The 17,685-nt window shown below is 49.0% G+C and overlaps 9 protein-coding genes across 9 annotated transcripts; 5 read left to right on the top strand and 4 right to left on the bottom strand.

The window, feature by feature from the left end:
• Positions 1-1,049: 1,049 nt before the first annotated feature.
• On the top strand, positions 1,050-1,997 carry FVEG_13889 (hypothetical protein; the record flags this gene model as incomplete). Its single annotated transcript, XM_018903232.1, has 1 exon — positions 1,050-1,997. One exon carries the CDS (start codon positions 1,050-1,052, stop codon positions 1,995-1,997), a length of 948 nt encoding a protein of 315 aa, XP_018762301.1.
• A 736-nt stretch (positions 1,998-2,733) lies between these two features.
• Positions 2,734-3,717, top strand: FVEG_13890 (acetyl-CoA acyltransferase; the record flags this gene model as incomplete). The annotated part of the gene is made up of 1 exon (XM_018903233.1): positions 2,734-3,717. The coding sequence occupies one exon, from the start codon at positions 2,734-2,736 to the stop codon at positions 3,715-3,717; it is 984 nt and encodes a 327-aa protein (XP_018762302.1).
• Positions 3,718-4,325: 608 nt separating this feature from the next.
• On the top strand, positions 4,326-5,771 carry FVEG_13891 (hypothetical protein; the record flags this gene model as incomplete). Its single annotated transcript, XM_018903234.1, has 7 exons — positions 4,326-4,605; positions 4,658-4,830; positions 4,881-4,939; positions 4,988-5,123; positions 5,183-5,195; positions 5,245-5,319; positions 5,371-5,771. 7 exons carry the CDS (start codon positions 4,326-4,328, stop codon positions 5,769-5,771), a joined length of 1,137 nt encoding a protein of 378 aa, XP_018762303.1.
• A 487-nt stretch (positions 5,772-6,258) lies between these two features.
• On the bottom strand, positions 6,259-6,960 carry FVEG_13892 (hypothetical protein; the record flags this gene model as incomplete). Its single annotated transcript, XM_018903235.1, has 3 exons — positions 6,259-6,299; positions 6,370-6,415; positions 6,472-6,960. 3 exons carry the CDS (start codon positions 6,958-6,960, stop codon positions 6,259-6,261), a joined length of 576 nt encoding a protein of 191 aa, XP_018762304.1.
• Positions 6,961-7,591: 631 nt separating this feature from the next.
• On the top strand, positions 7,592-9,694 carry FVEG_13893 (hypothetical protein; the record flags this gene model as incomplete). The annotated part of the gene is made up of 5 exons (XM_018903236.1): positions 7,592-8,177; positions 8,236-8,602; positions 8,657-8,688; positions 8,775-9,093; positions 9,145-9,694. The coding sequence occupies 5 exons, from the start codon at positions 7,592-7,594 to the stop codon at positions 9,692-9,694; spliced, it is 1,854 nt and encodes a 617-aa protein (XP_018762305.1).
• A 256-nt stretch (positions 9,695-9,950) lies between these two features.
• Positions 9,951-11,042, bottom strand: FVEG_13894 (hypothetical protein; the record flags this gene model as incomplete). Its single annotated transcript, XM_018903237.1, has 5 exons — positions 9,951-10,028; positions 10,086-10,153; positions 10,206-10,439; positions 10,492-10,659; positions 10,718-11,042. The coding sequence occupies 5 exons, from the start codon at positions 11,040-11,042 to the stop codon at positions 9,951-9,953; spliced, it is 873 nt and encodes a 290-aa protein (XP_018762306.1).
• A 721-nt stretch (positions 11,043-11,763) lies between these two features.
• On the bottom strand, positions 11,764-12,718 carry FVEG_13895 (hypothetical protein; the record flags this gene model as incomplete). The annotated part of the gene is made up of 4 exons (XM_018903238.1): positions 11,764-11,828; positions 11,878-12,045; positions 12,103-12,382; positions 12,434-12,718. 4 exons carry the CDS (start codon positions 12,716-12,718, stop codon positions 11,764-11,766), a joined length of 798 nt encoding a protein of 265 aa, XP_018762307.1.
• Positions 12,719-13,156: 438 nt separating this feature from the next.
• FVEG_13896 (hypothetical protein) lies at positions 13,157-15,135 on the top strand (the record flags this gene model as incomplete). The annotated part of the gene is made up of 9 exons (XM_018903239.1): positions 13,157-13,324; positions 13,377-13,539; positions 13,593-13,879; positions 13,940-14,020; positions 14,073-14,293; positions 14,352-14,509; positions 14,563-14,770; positions 14,822-14,955; positions 15,008-15,135. The coding sequence occupies 9 exons, from the start codon at positions 13,157-13,159 to the stop codon at positions 15,133-15,135; spliced, it is 1,548 nt and encodes a 515-aa protein (XP_018762308.1).
• A 583-nt stretch (positions 15,136-15,718) lies between these two features.
• On the bottom strand, positions 15,719-17,117 carry FVEG_13897 (hypothetical protein; the record flags this gene model as incomplete). The annotated part of the gene is made up of 2 exons (XM_018903240.1): positions 15,719-16,611; positions 16,664-17,117. The coding sequence occupies 2 exons, from the start codon at positions 17,115-17,117 to the stop codon at positions 15,719-15,721; spliced, it is 1,347 nt and encodes a 448-aa protein (XP_018762309.1).
• Positions 17,118-17,685: the final 568 nt, after the last annotated feature.

The raw sequence follows: 17,685 nt of genomic DNA, 5'->3' as shown, positions 1-17,685 counted from the left end.
GGAGGTGGTATCTCGGCCACTTTGAAGAGATCCATCGCTCTTGTGTCATCAAATCAACCACAAGCAGGTTGTACATTTGCCAATGGAATATTTATCTCGTGCCACTAATCTCTTCTCAGAGACTTCCGATCTTGCCTCCGTCGCGGTTCCTGCTTTACTATCGATTCGACACGTCCTCGAAGAGAACTAACTCGATAATCTCATAGTCTCATCGCCCCCGGTACACTCACGGAGCTCGTAACCTTGATCTTCTCTCCAACATCGAAGTCACTCTCATTTCTCAATTTTGGATGACAATTGCTCTGTTGGCATCTCTCAAAGTCAACCGATGATGGCAACAATTTCCCACAAAGTTGATAGTCATCGGTCACCACCTATGTGACGACTTTTCTACATTGGAGCTCTGCGCGAGCTGTTCGTGGCAACACCCTGCCGCCGAGCCCCAGGTATGCGCTGTCAAGCTGATCCAAACGAAATGCTAAACCAGGATTCAACAAACGATCGTTCGATGACAAACCACGCAGAGTTCATCAATGTGCTAGTCAAGCTCGATGCCAATTCCTGCGCTGGGGCATTGGCGCCGCTGATCTATTGATGACGGCCAAAGTCCGCGGAAGGTCACCGTGATCAACGACTTTCTGCCCTAACAAGATTGGCGTCTCTAGGACGAGATTGATGCCAAGCAAAAAAGCTTACAGACGTGTCTGAAGTGAGTCCACTCATGTGTAATGCAGCGGGAATTCCCCGCGGTGCCTCTCATCTTGGTTTCGCAGGCGAGAGGTAACTCCATGGGGAGCATACCGCAACACCCGCCTTACCCGACTGACCGACGAAACGAGTTTTCGAGTGAATAGCTCATTTGTGAAATAGTCAATGTAAAGACGGTGTATATGAGTCGTCAGACTGTAGGTTGGACACATATTATAATCCACTACCACCTTGCCCCCCTCAGCAGTTCACATTGCGCTATTTCTGACCCTAACATGAGAGTGTCATTGCCGCTGATTCTTGCTCTCTTTCAAAACACTACCATCACAGACGCAGCAGTCATGAATCCTCCTTCACCACCTCTATCAATCGCCAAGAGAGCAGCCAGTATCTCATACGGCGCCGACGCACGAATGCCAGCCGGCGCCTGGGATTCACATCTTCACATCATGGATCCCGTGCGTTACCCTCCGGTCGAAGACCTTCCTTATAAGCCTGTTGTTCATAACCTCTGGGAGAATGCGATCTTCGAGAACAGCATCGGATGCGACCATGTCTTCTTCGTTCAGACCGCAACGCACGGTTATGATTTGACCCTCATGCTCGACTCTATGCGTGCGGTTGGGAATGAACGAGCACTGGGTCTTGCGCTGTTTGACCCAAATACCACGTCGCATGAGCATATTCGCCGATGGGATAACGAGGGCGTTCGCGCTGTACGTGTCAATCTCGTGACGTATGGTGATGATACGCCTATCGATGAGCTCAAGAGTCAGATCAGCAAATACGTCGAGCTTATCAAGCCTTTCGACTGGGTTCTCCAGCTGTACACCAAGATGGAGCGCATCGTAGAACTGGAAGATTTCTTGCCCACTCTCGGCGTGCGCGTTGTTTTTGATCACTATGGTGATCCAAGTCTTCCAAAGACAGCGGGTCCTGTGAGCCCCTACGACATCAAGGGTTTCCAATCTTTGATCCGCCTTTTGAAAACAGGCACGACGTGGGTCAAGATATCTGGCGCATACCGTCTCAGCCATCTCGAGTCTGATGTCTGGGAGGATCTTGACCCCGTCACGTTGGAGCTCTTCGAGCAAGCTCCGAAGCGAGTTGTGTTTGGCTCAGACTGGCCTCACACACGATTTGAAGGTTTAGACGTTAGGCCATGGGTGTCTCACCTACTAGATTTGACCGAGGGGAAGCAATGGCTCCGGGAGAGACTCTTTAGGGATAATGCTTTGGAGCTCTGGGGAGTGAATAAGACGCAGAGTACTTGTAATGGAGACAAATGACATGCACGATGATCACAATATAGCCTATGAGACCTTTCATTCTCTTTTAATAAAACATGCAAGAGTTCGAAAGTATAAAGTCGATTGATTGCATAATAATGACCAGCTCGTATTCAAGTATTCCCCCAGGTGTTGAGTATCCAGACCAGTCTGGTCACAAATTACCAAGACATAAACATGAAGATACCCTGCAGTGGTCCGAAATACCCTGCAGAGAATAATTGTTAAAATGTTCAAAACGTTGAATTGCTTTAGCACTGTATTCGATACTGCTCTCATTCATCATGCTCACGGAATATGGCCGTGGAACATTCCCGAAAGGAAGTGGCTCGGGTGACGACAATACATGATTGTCCAGAAGCGAATTCATGAACGGAGCATACTTTCAAACTGTAGTTAAAATGCCGCCTGCTTGCTAAGATGCAAACCTGGCCTGAAATGAATCACTATATGTGTCAAGGTGCCAAAAGTTACCAGTCCATCAGTCATGTTCCCACCATGAGGAGTCATCTCCATACTTGCCAAGGCTCCCAGCGACGTTGTAGTTATATCCTCATTGCGCACGCCGATATGCCGTGCGAATCGAGGATCCTTCAAAGACGCGTTTCCTGAAGAGCTTCTTGCCTCTGTACTCGAAGAAACAATCAACAGAGTACCCAACCTGGACCCGTCAATTATAGAGGATGTCGCTGTCAGTGTGGTACTGTCTGAGCTTGGAGGCTCTAAAGCTGCGCGCATGGCTATGAACCACGTTGGATACCCAAACACCGCGTCCCTCTATACTGTCAACCGCGCATGTTCTTCTTCGCTCCAAGCCATCTCATCCATAGCTTCTCAGATCCGGACAGGGATGATCTCTGTGGGAATTGGAGCGGGAATGGAAAGCATGACGCGCAACTACGGGAGCCGAGCTATCCCAACTGACCTCTGGCCTGCTCTTAGAGAGTCTCCTGCGAAAGATGCTCTGGACTGCATTCTTCCAATGGGCGTTACTTCGGAAAATGTAGCCGAGCGTTACAGTATCTCGCGGGAGGATCAGGATGCTTTTGCAGTTAGCAGTCACCTCAAGGCGGCAGAAGCCCGAGCATCTGGACTTTTCTTGGATGAGATTGTCCCCGTTTTGCAAAAGCAACCTGATGGACTAGGAGACGTTATCGTCGATACGGACGATGGTATTCGATCTCAGGCAAGTCTGGAAGGCCTAGCAAAGTTGAAACCGGCCTTCAGAGAGACCGGAACCTCGACCGCTGGTAACTCATCTCAAGTCTCAGACGGTGCTGCTGCAACACTTCTCATGAGACGCAGCATTGCAAATGAACTCGGTCTGGGCGGCAACATCATGGGCAAATTTGTTTCCGCTATCACAGTAGGCTGTGCGCCAGATGAAATGGGTGTCGGGCCGGCGATTGCGATCCCAAAGCTACTGGACAGCACTGGCCTCACGAAGGATGATATCCACAGATGGGAAATCAACGAGGCTTTCGCAAGCCAGGCAATCTATTGCTTAAGAAAACTAGGTCTCGAAGGGGCATACGAGAATAACAATATCAACCCTAACGGAGGCGCCATTGCTTTGGGGCATCCGCTGGGTGCTACAGGTGCAAGACTGACCAGTACGCTACTACATGGCTTGGGGCGGGCCGATGGCGGTGAGCTGGGGGTTGTGAGTATGTGCGTTGGAACTGGTATGGGTATGGCCGGATTGTTTGTACGAGAATGAATAGCATTAGAGTTAGAGACTGGAGAATGGAAGCTTTCCATATGCACTCTAGCAAAAACGGTCAGAATAATCGTAAAAGTAGCATATATGACCTCTGTTCTCAATTATTTGTCTCATCTCCTTCGGTGTGAGGATTGGGTCATTGGGATTGCTAAACCCTGTATCGACCGTGTTTCTCCGCAAGTCCCTACCTCAATTCACAGTCTATTGGCTAGAGATCTCCATGCCTCAGAAACCTTGTCGTATTTATGTAACTTCAACTTGAAGTGAGGATCGTTCCTAACAATAGGTAGTATTGCTGCCGTTCGCCGCGGGCAAGTCCCGCGCTCAGTGGCCGACACCGCTAAGGCGCCCTGTAACAAGCCTAGACTCAACAGAGCAATCACAAACCTTTAGCGGGGATACACGCTATAACCCCAGACCAACAACGCGGGGAAAGCTCTGAGATCGGCAATTGCGAGAATGAGCTTGATGCCCCGCGATCCGGGGTAGCTACATGCCCTAAAAAGTATATAATCCAGGCCAACGAGCATTACCGACATGAAAATCAAGCAAAAGAGCACTTCTGTTGTAAAAGGAGTATAAATTTTGCTCGGCATCTTTTTACCATGCCCGCAATTGAGTTCGCCAACTCCTACGGAAGCTCCGTGCACCACCTTGTGTCAGGTTCTTATACCAATAAGACCCTCTTCCTCCTTGCCTTCGATACCATTGCTAAGACATTGACTTTGAACTCTACTGTTCCAGGCTTTGGGCTTCATCAATTTGTCACCAGCAATGCTGCCAAGGACCGCGTCTATGCCACCGCCATGAGCGAGCCTCCTCAGCTGTTCTCGTGGTCGGTAGATGAGAACTATCAGTTTACCCATCTTGACAGGGTGAATATCAGTAAGTCAAATGTATAAGATATATGGAAGTTTCTGTTTGCTGATTGTTTCAGCGTCTTCATCTTGCTACTTCTCGGACGATGGCAACCTGGCTTTTTCTTCTGGTGGCTCAACTGCTGCTATCCATGCTCTCACCGAGAATGGGGCTATCGGCGAGCAGGTTCAAGAGCTGTACATGGTGCCAGAGGAGGAAATTAAGAACGTGAACAAGACAAGGGCGGCTGTGGTAAGTTCGCCTAATACTTTCTTATTTGCTAGTGCTCACAGATATCCAAGCTCTATGGTGCTCATGCCTTTGACATTAATGTCAACAGAAAGGGATTCGTTCCTCATTTGTAAGTACCTATTCTCATGCTACATACGATATGGCTGACTCTCGGTAGGGGCACGAACTCCATCTTTATGTACGACATTGCGGAGAACGGTACTGCCACGCCTCTGTCAATCAACCTTAGTCCAACTGAGGGTGATGGACCACGAAACTCCTATTCTAGCAAGGATGGAAAGCTCCTTTACGTGGTAAGTCATTTTGAGGATGAGAATCAGATGCGACAATGAAGACTGACACCATGCATTAGATGACCGAACATAGTAAGCCCAAATGAATACACCATCATGAAACCCCTCACTAACCTTGCAGACCAATGGATGGATGTCTATAGAGTGCTTGAAACACGTCTCGAACATGTTCAGAGGGCGAGTGCCATTCCTGATGGTGAGTCAACGTATCGAATTCCGAGTCCACAGTCATCTCTAACAACTGAAGATGTGCGAGGCGTCTATACCTTCCGCAGCAACACGGTCCAAATGTCCCGCGACGGCAAATATCTCTTCACCAGTACTCGCAGCTGGAACAACACCGAAGCAAATGGCTACGTCGCGGCATTCGCCCTCAGTGATGACGGACTTCTGAAGAGCGAGAAAGCCGTCGCTTTCTACGAGGCGCCTGTCACTCTTGGCTCTGCTGGAGGTCTCCGAGTCGCTCCTTGGCAAGACGAAACTAACAGTGATCCCAATGGTATCACGGACTACATGTATCTCAGCGATACTTCCGAAGGCTGGATGTTTATCCTTGGCTGGACGCCTTCGAATCATACTCTCGATGTTGTGGCTTCGCTGCATTATCCTGATAACAGCACGCCTTACGAAGCGACCTGGCTTGATTAGATGTGTGGGGCTCTGGGATGGGCTCAAGATTCTGTAGATAGCTTTATGCACTAATCTCTCTAGTAATCTCATAGAGCCATCACAGCTTCAGCTTCACGCGGCAGCCCGAAATATGGATGCAATACTCCATATATCGTGAATGATGGATGCCGAGCAAAATTGGAAGGTGTTTGATCTTACTGTGATATACCTATCTTGCTTCGTTTGGCTTTATACACGGGGACGTGGTCTCTGTGAGGATTCGCATAAATGTGTGGTGGCATTTCCGTGCATCTGGGTCGATAGTAAAATGTAGAGAGATTTAAATGTTCACGTGTTATATTGCCTGGACATCATATGAAGCAGGGATCCTCGCCGTAAGCCAAGGGAGGCGAAACTTGTCCAGCATATAAGCAGCGTTTAGGTCGTTGGGCACGTCCAGCACACAAAGTACTTGCCAATTCTCTATATTTTATACTCATCTTGACTCTGTAAATATGGTCTACAATTACTTTAGAGGTTCTGGAACAGTATTGTTTCTTTCACCGACTGGTATATGGGTTAGTTGAAGCTTGCAGTGGATTGATGTTGATGAACTGGGACAATTCGAAGTACTTACCATCTAGTGCTACAAGAAAACGGCTGACACAGTTATAACATGCGATCTGGAAAATTCCGTCAGTCTTTTGAAGAAAGGGTGATGTTGCAAGAATAAATTTACCGTTGCGACAACCTCAACTACCTCTTGATCGCTGGCAAGGGACTTGAGCCATTCAAATGTCTCATCCTCGACCTGGACAGTCCTCGTCATCTCATCAGCCACGACACAAACAGCCCATTGTTTCTCATTAAAACCCTCCGGTCTCTCACTCCGCAACAAACCCCCCTCCTTCATGATCTCGTTCATCGACGCTGATGAGACACCACTGTTGACAGCCAGGGGCGCATGATGCATCCACTCATACCAAGCCCTATTCACAAGGGCGATGCGGCAGATGGCAAGTTCTCGCAGATCATCTGCCAACGACGTCTTTGTGCGGACGGCGCCGACGAAAGTGTTCCAGCCAACGGCGACGTGAGGGGAATGCAGTAGTGCCAAATCGAGGGGTTGTATGGGGCGGGGATGACGGCGGGCCGCAATTGCAGCGACGATTGCCTCTTCTTCTAGGGAAGAAGTTGGAGGAGGATTAGGGATGTAAGGGACTCTCATTGTGGATATTGAACAGAAGATTCATGATACTACCGAAAGCTCAGAGGCAGGCTCATGAGAGTATCACTGTAAATGTTATAAGCCTTGAATCATCTCCATCTCCATCAATTAATTCTTCCAGGGCTCTAGTTCCCTGCCCGCTTTCCCCGCACACTCCGCGGCGAGTTGCCGCGGAGCTTGCCCGGGCCAATTACGCTTCATCATCCACGCCAATAGTCGTCAAGTTCAGCGTTGACGATAATCCCCCAGCTTTCGGATTTTCACCGTAAGCCGATTCTTCACTTCTCTCTACGTGATCCGAGCTTATCAGAAGATCGAGTGTTATCTCCTTTTCCCCAGGAAACATGGAGACCAATGACGAGCAAGGACAGGGACAGAGCTCCGCTCGCTCCAAGAAACAGCGGATGTCTCGCAAGTATCGAGGTCTGATATGTGCCAATTGCCGTGCCAAGAAGGTCAGAATCTCCTCTGTTCCTCATCGTTCATTGTGTATAAGCTTTTGATACGCTTGCTGACCTGTTTGATGGTTTAGGTTCGATGTGAAGGGAGTCAACCAACCTGTAAAACATGCGAGGTCTACCATGTCGAATGTCGCTATGACAAACCCCCGCCGCTGTCGCAAGTTGTTGCCATGGCGCGCAAGCTTCAGGAAGCCGAGGAGACGATTGAGCGCCTTCAGGGTGGTGACAGCTCCACGAGTCAGAACATGAGAGCTTCCATTGCCGAGAGTGTAGCTCCCGCATCAAGCTCCTTCGCTGCTGAAGACCTGTCAACACGATTGCCCTTATCATCAGGGCTCAACATAGAGCCCATAGTCCTGGAAACATCGTCTGTCACACATCAAAGCCGCCTCCAAGATCCTCCTCGACCAACCACAGGTATCGACGGTGCGTCGCAAGACGGATTAGCGATAGATCTCAGCGTGGATGAACATGGCAAGATATGCTATTACGGTCCTACATCTGCTGTTCATGAGCCTCTGGGTCTCGCATCGCCATCTCCAAACTCGATGAGTCGCGGGGACGGATCTAAGAGGACTGACGTCCGCGCTTACCTGGTATCGCGAGCTCGAGAATCGACCATTTGGGAGGACTTTGCGCTTGGGAATACATCGCTCCAACTTGGATTGCCTCGACAGGTTATGGCAAAGCTCCTTCACCTGCACTGGACCTGGGTTGCTCCCATGTTTATGTGGGTGTACCGGCCGGCATTCATGCGTACGTATCTTGGGTGCTACAACATGGCTCACACTTGACTAATTTCCCTCGCCTCCAGGTGACATGACGACCGGCGGCCGTTACTACTCTGAGCTTCTCCTCCTCGTGCTATGCGCTCATGCCTCGAAATACTACGACAGTAACCATGCGCAACTACTCTTCTCCCGTGTTAGATTCCTCCTCGGTGACGAAATACAGAAGCCCAGTTCTATACCTACTATCCAAGCTCTTTTGCAATTGAGTGCCCGGGAACTCGCTCAAGGCTCCATCTCCCAAGCATGGCTTTATAGTGGGATGGCCTTCAGAATGTCAGCCGACCTTGGATTGCAGCATAATGGGCCTGACATAGCCGACCTCAAGGGACTGGACCCAGTAGACTTGGAAATCCGAAAGAGGCTATTCTGGAGCTGCTATTTCTGGGACAAGTGAGTGACCATCGTCGAGAACTATGCATAATCCTTGCTTACATGTGCCTGCAGAGATATCAGCCTCTACACAGGGAGACTTTCCAGTAGTGACCGAGCTGCCGCAAAGCCCCATTGACTTCAGTATGCGCCCCGAACTGATTAAACCATTCCATTCTGATATAATGTGCAGTGGATGACTCTGCAGAGTCTGATGTATGGTCGCCATACTACGAAGACACTTCACCACTTACTCGACTAGCACCGAGTCAATACCCCAGGATGAAAAGTCACGCTGTGTCATGCTTCGCAAACTCGTGTAAACTATCTGTCATCATCAATGACATAATAGTACAACTCTACTCAAAACGAAGCAGAGCTATAACCGAGTCGTCGTTGAACGATATCAAAGCACGTCTTGAGACATGGCGTGCTAAGTCGCCGGTGCATCTGCGTTATGACCCAGAGTATCTACCCAACATATGTCCGCCTCCTCATATTATTTCTCAGAAGTAAGCTCCAACCTCCGTGTTGCTGAGTGTTGTGTTACTGACTGTGAATAGCCTCCTTTACTTCAGCACGGTCATTCTCGCCCATCGCCCATTCTGGTCAGCGCCAGCCTACTACCAAGTCTGCATGAGCGCAGCGCTTAGCATGGAGAAACTCCTCTTGATGCTTGAATCAACCTTTGGCTTCGAGAACATCACGTATCTCATGGGCTATTGCATCTACACAGGTGCTTCAGCTGTGCTCGAAGATGCGAAGAACAATGACGGTGCAACGCATCCCACTATGCAGACCTTTCTCAGAGCGCTCAGTCGTGGCATGGCAAAATGTCCGCTCCTTAAGCGCAGCTTGCACATCATCATAAAGGGCCTGAAGAGGACGCCAGTTCAACGGCCAGCACCTGATCAGTCGTTATCCGACAACACGGTCACTGCTACCATGAACAGCTACATCCCAGCCTTTCCGTATCTTGACCCCGTAAGCCCGAATGACTTTGACATGGATGCGTACTTGAATAGCATGAGCATGGATGCCATGGCCTCGTTGGACTGTTACCCAGAGCTACAAATTGATCTTGATGAAATGATGAGACATGCACCGGCTTAGGCATTATTGAGCAGTTTTCTTTTCTTTATGTTTTGAATACCTTTCACAAGCTCACACATCATGTCCAAGATGATGAGAAATTTATGGTGCTTTGGAGGAAGGAAATGAGTCGCCTAAGGTGTCAGCGTGTCCAGGCGGGTACAGATACTGACTGTTATGGTCTCAAGGTCTATGTAAGACTAAACAAACGTCTGAGGGTTCTAAAGCAGTACAGTTCACAGTAATATCTTTTAACAGTATCGCATTGACGACAAATCTAATTCTGTATACCAGTGTTGGCCTCAGCTAGTGTATCAGCCTTGAGAGCTGGTCTATCGGCCTTTCCGGCAGTAGTCTGTGGCAAAGTATTAGCAGCGGCCCACGTTGTGGTATGGAGATTGAGGCTACTTACGCCTCCATCGACAGGCATGATCAGACCTGTGATCCAGCCAGCTTCCTTGCTAGCCAAGAACAAGATAGCTTCAGGGTTTTAGTGAAAGTCGCAGAGATACAAGGGTTTGGGCTTACTTACCATAGCCAACATCCCAGCCAGTTCCCTCCTTCTTCATCAAGTTCTGGTTAATTCTTGCTTGTCTCATCTCGTCTGTCATTCCACGACCTCTTGTCATGGGAGTATACACCATTCCCGGTGCGACACAGTTGACACGGATGTTCTCACGGCCATGATGAGCTGCCATGGCCCGTGTCATCTGGATGATGGCACCCTTGGTGGTAGGGTACAGCAGACTGGGGTTGCCGCCGAGTACTGCAGGACCCTGTTAGCTTGGACATTTTGGGGGTAAACAGAGGATACTTACATCCACTAACTGACGACATGTTGATGATGGATCCACGGCCCTGCTTCCTCATTTCAGGAATCGCATATCGGCTCATTATGACCATACTTGTGACGTTGATGCGGAAGTCTCTGTCCCAAGCATCGAGGTTGATTGTTGTAGCATCACCCATTGCACCGCCAACGCCAACTATTTTCGCCAGTCAGTGCATGTCTCTCGCTATGATTACGCATGCGATTCAACTTACCGATATTGACAAGGATGTGAAGAGCGCCCCATAGCTCGATAGTCTTGTCGATGGCATTCTTGCAAGACTCTTCGCTTGTGACATCAGCCTGGATCACCTCTGAAATGCCGCCCTCCTCATCAACCATCCGCTTGGTTTCCTTCGCCCAGTCCACATTGAAGTCCACAAGAGCGACCTTGGCGCCATGGCGTGCGAGGAGGATGGCAGCCGCGCGACCATTGCCAATCTCGCCTTTACAGGGGGTTAGTGTGATGGGGGCAGGAATTGGGGTACGTCTTGGACTCGCCATCCATGCGGGAGCCTGCACCCGTGACGATTGCCACATCTCCAGAAAAGTCGAAGGCTCGAGGTGGTGCCATTGCGGAATATGTGAGTTGATGAAGTTGCTTTGACAAAATGTTGACTTTTACAGCCGATGGATGATTTACGTCCAAATTCTATAGAAAAACGAATTCATATACCTCACAAGATTCAGGATCGAAGAATAAATATTATTCACCTTGCAGTCAAATATTGAGAGATCGTTGCTCACCGCGGCCAATGGCCACTCTCAGCCTCCGGGCAATCGGCGCGGGAAATCGCCGAACTCCCTTGTTCTCTGAACTATTGACTGCAAATTCACGAGGGCCACTTGCGAAGGAAATGATGGGGATACCCAAACTCGGGCTTCTCCCGGAATCTTGCCTGTCAATTGAGATCAGTCTCAATTCAGATTTGGACATGTCTATCGGCTCTTAGTGGCCTGCACTAAGGAATTTTGATCTTCAGAGCCCAAGCTATATCGACTATAGTTGGCCCTGTATACCTGCTACGCGCCAAAAAGTCCACTAGGCGACAGATCACAAACCTCCATTACGGGCGCATTGTAGGTAGCGACCTTTCAATTTATGGGAGACTGTTCTTGTGCTCTGTGTTCTTTGAGCAACTTCAACATAGAAGAGATGGCCCAAGTCTAACTCGTCAATCGTAACTTGAAGACTGATGTAGTAGCCGACGAGAATACAGCTAAGAGTCTATTTTTCATATATTGATCTTGGAATACCTATCTATTGCGACAACCAATAATCGAACCATGCCACGATACCTGCCAGACTCTGTTCCTTTACCCAGCCTATGCCGTGTCAGTAGGTGTCGAGGGAAGCTTCACTATTGGAACTTACGCTGGTAAGGATCTTTGGGATCACCTCTCAAAGCAAATCCGTGTTCAACACCAGAAAATACTTGGTAGTGAAAGACCTTCTTGTTGGTCTGTAGAATATCCAGCGCTCGACGTCGAGAAGGCACATCAAACGTGTGATCAACTTCCGAGCATGAGAGAAACAGAGGCTCTATAAAAAAAGAATTAGCAACACTGACAGAGAGCTACCGAAGGAAGAAGACTGTACTCTTGAGATCTGTAAAATGATGCTCCTTGAGGAACGCTGGGTGAGCAAAAGCGCCTGCTGTCACCGTATCACCTTTCAGCTCATTGCACACGTAAGGCGCTCCGAAGCAGTAGCCGACACAAGCAAACTTTGCTGTGTTTGTTCCATAGCTCTTCTTGACAGCGGCTACCCATTTGGGCACAGCAACATCCGCAAAGGCAGTGTGCTTGCGCTTCCAGGCTGCGTAGTCAAAGTCAGGATTTTGGGTATGCCGGTCTTTGCGATGCTTCCAAACAGGGTCCTGTATCGCCTTTAGTCTCTGTTCTAAGCATTTCATGTCAGCCTAACCTACTCCACGGAAGTAGTCGAGCCCCAAGACTAGATAGCCTGCGTCTGCGAAAGCATCCATGACTAGCAGCCCGTTGGGGAACATGCCCCATACATCTGGAAAGTATAGTAGGATGTTTCCATTTGCCTTTTCGGGTGCTGGTTTTGAGATGTATGTTTCGACGTCTGCGATGGTTTCCCAAGTGCCTCTTGACTCGCCCCCGTGGATCGTGCCTTTGAGACAGCAGCTGCCACTTGGTTTAGCAAGGTATGGCTCACTGGTGGATTGTTGTGAAAATGATTGCCCCATAATGTGATGATTCTATCGTGTAAAATGCTGCAATCAGTGTTATGAGGGGGAAAAGCGTAGTTATTCTTGTCGATAGTCCTCTTCAGTCTCATACGAGTTCTTGGTTGGCAGCTAAACAATTCTCTGGGTTTAATGAATGCCAGTGGCGTTCTCGACAGCCTTCGTCGGTCTGTATCCGCGGAGACTGGCCGTGGGGATGCTCCAGCAGTTCACCGATAATGTTCAATTGGCCAATGCCATGCGGAGTCGAGCCAAGCCCCATGGGGTAAAGGCGGAGAAGTTGCAGGCTACCCCAGGTTGTCTAAATTTCTGCTTGACTCGGCGAGCATGCGCTCGATAAATACTACCCCAGCTTCCCCTTGTCCAGTCTCAGTCTTCAACTCAGTTCTCTCTCCATCCTCTCTCGACTTGACTTGAGCAACAAGACTTTCAGCAACAATGTCGGACACGCCTAAGCCTATCGTCGAGTCACCCCCTAGCGTTGAGGCTATTGAGGACTCAGAGCTCAAGGGCGGTCAAACTGAGATGGATATTCACGATCGAGAAAATGCTGTTGGCTACAGCGAGTACCTTGAAGCTCGAGACATTGAGTTTTCGGATGCAGAGGTACGCTGAACACGACTGGGATTAAACACTGCATTTACTGACAGGATTATAGGCAAAGAAACTGCGATGGAAGCTCGATCTCGTTATCCTCCCTACGTTCCTCGTTACCCAAGCGCTTCAATTCATGGACAAGACCTCTCTAAACTATGCCAACCTTTTCGGATATCAAGAGGCTCTTGGCCTCAAGGGCAACCAATTCAACTACCTCTCTGCAAGTCAGTATTCCTCACCTCCCCTCGCGCGATCGACTATTAATACAGATATACAGTGGTATATGCTGGTTATTTCTTTGGCCAATACCCTTGCGGATGGCTCATCGGTCGCTTTCCTGCGCAAAAGGTTATGGCTATCAGTGTCTTCCTCTGGGGTCTCATGGTCATCATCATGACTCAGAGCCGCGACTACTCGAGTGCTCTGGCTGTGCGATTCATCATGGGTGTCTTTGAGGCTGCTGTTACACCTGGACTGACACTTATGACTGGTTTCTGGTACACCCGACGAGAGATTCCTCTTCGCCAGTGTATTTGGTACTCGTCTCTTGGTTGGGGTGGCATTGTAAGTCACAAAGAGAATTTAGCGACCAAAGTCGTCTTGCTAATAACTGGACCTATACAGGTCGGTTCATACATCTCCATGGGAGTCTCCAAGCTTCCTGTCGACCTCAAGCCTGAGCGTTGGGAGCTGATCTTCTACATCGTAAGTCACCATTGCGCTTAGCATCCTTAGGACACGGCTAATATGTCTACAGCTCGGTGGCGCTACTTGTTTATGGGCTTTCGTCATCTGGTTCCTACTCCCCGATTCACCTTCTAACGCCCGATTCCTCAACCATCGCGAGCGTCTCATTGCAGTCAAGAGAGTAGCATCCAACGAGACAGGTATCAAGAACAAGGCCTTCGATAAGGATCAGGTCGTCCTCGGCTTCACTGATCCCAAGACTCTTCTGCTCTTTACCTCGGTGTTCGCTGCGTAAGTCAAGTCCTCGTCACGACAAAAGACTGACCTTTTGCTAATAAATGATTGACAGCGCCATCCCTAATGGTGTCGTCAACTCCTTCTCAACCATCATCATCCGCGACATGGGATTCAGCACCACCAGAACTACTCAACTGAAGTCCGTTGGAGATGCTGTCCAGATCATCGGCTTGATCATTGGTGGAAGCATCATTCTCAACGTTCCAAACTGTCAGTCAAACCCTCGTTACGAAGCACCCAACCAGTTAACTAACAACAGCCAGCTCGACTTCTCACTGCTACGGTTGCCAACATGCTTTGCACAATCTCTGCTGCATGCATGGCATACCTCCCCCGTCATAACACTTGGGGCCGACTTGTATGCTTCTGGCTGGTCAACACCCAGTCTGTTGGCTTCACTGTGTCTCTGACCACCATTTCATCCAACATGGCTGGTTACACTCATAGATCCCTTGCTAGCGCCCTGGTCTTGTGAGTCTTTCATCAATGAACCTTTGACACCTGACTAACGTACTACGTCAGTACTGCTTACTGCTGGGGCAACTTTGCCGGCCCCTTCGTCGTCAAGAAGTCTGAGGCTCCTCACTTCACCGGTGCTACTATCGGACTTTTAGTCGGCTATGCGATCAAGTTTTGCTGCCACCTTGGTCTTCTTGGTAAGTGGCCTGATATCCAGCATAGAAATTTTAGCTGACTCTCTGTCTCTAGTGTATATGTACCTGGTTAACAGACACCGTAACAAGACCTACGGTGCGCCCAACAAGGAGCGTAGTAACGAGGCTGGTATGCGGGATCAGACCGAGTTCGAGAACAAGGACTTCCGATACGTTCTATAATATTGAAACTCCTTGTAGAAGCAAGATCAAGCCCCGGACCTTGACAGATAGTTGTAGCACAGCGGGAATAGATCAATCAATGGTACTTGCCTCATGTCTCACTCTAAAGTTGTGATTTTGCTGTCATGTCTAAGATTAACTCACAATCCGTGACATAGATCTGGGCGAACACGCCAGAGATGGACACTGGCTGATAGCCCAAATCTTCATTTTATTTTCCATACATACAGGTACAAATCCATCACCTTTTCCCAAGCTATTTGATCTACACCCCTTATTTATCACCATAATTGTCTTGCGGAATCGCATAGCTGTGCGTCTTCATTGTCACACGACAACAAAGCGAACTAACCGGGGTTGTTCTCTAATACTGCAAATCTTCAATAAGTCATTAAAAAGTAATTATTAACTCATCTACTACTACGTCATGTGAACTCATATTGAGTTATCAACAATGTATTGGAGTCTAAATGTAGGTAAAATTGCAACAAGGTATCTGTGGTACTGTATGCATGTCTACGTATTTATAAGATATTTTGGACAGATGATAGATGATGAGTGCAGCTTTGTACGCTAAAGACCCCTACTTCTTGAACTGTTGAGAAATCTGACCAACATCTGTCATGTTGGCGATACCAGCAAAAGAACTCAAAGCATTCTTCGCCCGAACGTCTCCGATCTGGTTACCAACATGATCCAAGAACTTGGTATGGAGAAACTTCTCATCCAGGGGATTCTCGTAGCTACCAATCGTGTGCTCAACATGAATCTCGAGCTTTTTTCCATTCTCAAACTCAACAGCAACAAACGCCTCGTGCTCGCTGACCTTGTCATCACTTGTAACATTGACCTTCTGGCGGAGTTCAATGACAGTCTTGTTATGCACAGCTTCATCTGTGTATTGGGTTGGGGTTGCTTCGCCGAAAAGGAGTGCTACAGAGGCTGCGTGATAGACGCTGAACTTGCCCTGAAGACCTGTCTCGGGCTTGGGATCATCGGTCAGGAACAGAACGCGGGGGTGAGTACGGGCCGTGACATTGGCGATCTTGGTGAGGTCGAGGCCATCCTTCACTGCCTTGTCGTGAATCTGAATCCAGCCATCGATGGCAGCGTGAATGATCCTGTCGCATGGGTATGGCTTGAACGTGTTCCTGGATATCTCCCAAACATCTCCGAGCGTGGAGATCTCGCCAGTCAGATTCTCACGAGTGCTGACAACATGAGACCAACCCCTCTTAGCTTCCAGGCCTTCGAGAGATCCTCCAAAGCCACTCTTAGCTAGCAGTGCTGACTGGAGACCTGCTTGTGCTGCAGCCCCAACATGGAAAGGCTTGGTGTCCGTACCAAAAGACTCGTGCATACCAATGACCTGAACGGAGGCTATGCTAATAGCTTTCTGCATTTGTTTAGTGTCAAGTCCGAGAAGCTTTCCGACAGCTACAGCTGAACCAACTGAGCCAACGGTACTGGTAATGTCTGATGACACTCAGTATGGGCACCCCCAAGAAGAATGATTGGTCACACTTACGCCATCCAACATTGTAATGCTCCGGAAAAACAGCAACACCAATCTTGCACTCCGCTTCAACACCAGCAACGAAGGCCGCCAAGAAATCCTCGCCAGACACAGGTGCCATCCACTCCGCAACAGCAAACAGAGCAGACAACACAGGTCCAGAGGGGTGAATAGGGTTATCTCGGTGGGTGTCATCATAGTCATCAGCGTGGGAGGCAATACCGTTGATGAGAGCTGCGGTCTTAACATCAACGTACTTGCCGGTTCCAAAGATGGATGAGTTTCCATCGGCTCCGATGAAGGGAACGCTGGCCTCGTACGCAATACCTGCTGGGGGTAAAGCGTAGCCGCCGATGGCACAGCCGGCCCAGTTGTAGACGCTTTTGACCGCTATGTCAACGATTGGTTCAGTGAGATTGCCGAACTGAAGGGCTAGAGCCCATGTTACTAGAGCCTTGGTAGCCATGGTTTGTCTGTGAGTGTTGCTTGTTTCGAGTGTCTGGTGTGATAGTCCAACACTTGGAAGGCATATTCTGACGACATTTATACTTCATCAGAACCCTGTTCATCTGCATCATGAATGATCTGCATTTTATTTGCTTCGTTCTTACCCCGCGGACAGAACGGCACTTTTGTTCAGTGATACTGCGCGCGGTGTAACCCTCTCAGGCCCATATTGTGGAGGCCATGATGACTCTGGACCACTGCTAACTCAGAAAGCTGATTAGAATTCAAGGCAGATCAATTCTTGGAGACTCTGGTTCTCGAGATTCCGGCTCATACAGGTATATTGACCTCAAGGCAGGACGATAGTGTGCCTGCGTTGATGTATTTCTACTTGTGAGAATGAGCCCTGACTAGCGTAGTTGAATTGGTGCTTAACCCCAAGAAGTACCCCGGATGTACTGAATTTCCGCACTTTAGAATCAGCTTCTAGCCTAAAGCCCTTGCTTCTGTGATGATCTCGATGCTGTTGAGCTGGTCTGGTCGAGGGGCCGCGGAGAGCGCCCGGGGAAAGTGACCGGTCGGCAACC

This window comes from Fusarium verticillioides, chromosome 8 (assembly GCF_000149555.1).
Source record: "Fusarium verticillioides 7600 chromosome 8, whole genome shotgun sequence".
Taxonomy (NCBI): domain Eukaryota; kingdom Fungi; phylum Ascomycota; class Sordariomycetes; order Hypocreales; family Nectriaceae; genus Fusarium; species Fusarium verticillioides.
Note: the sequence above shows the minus strand (reverse complement) of the source record. Positions and strands in the feature narration are given on the sequence as shown.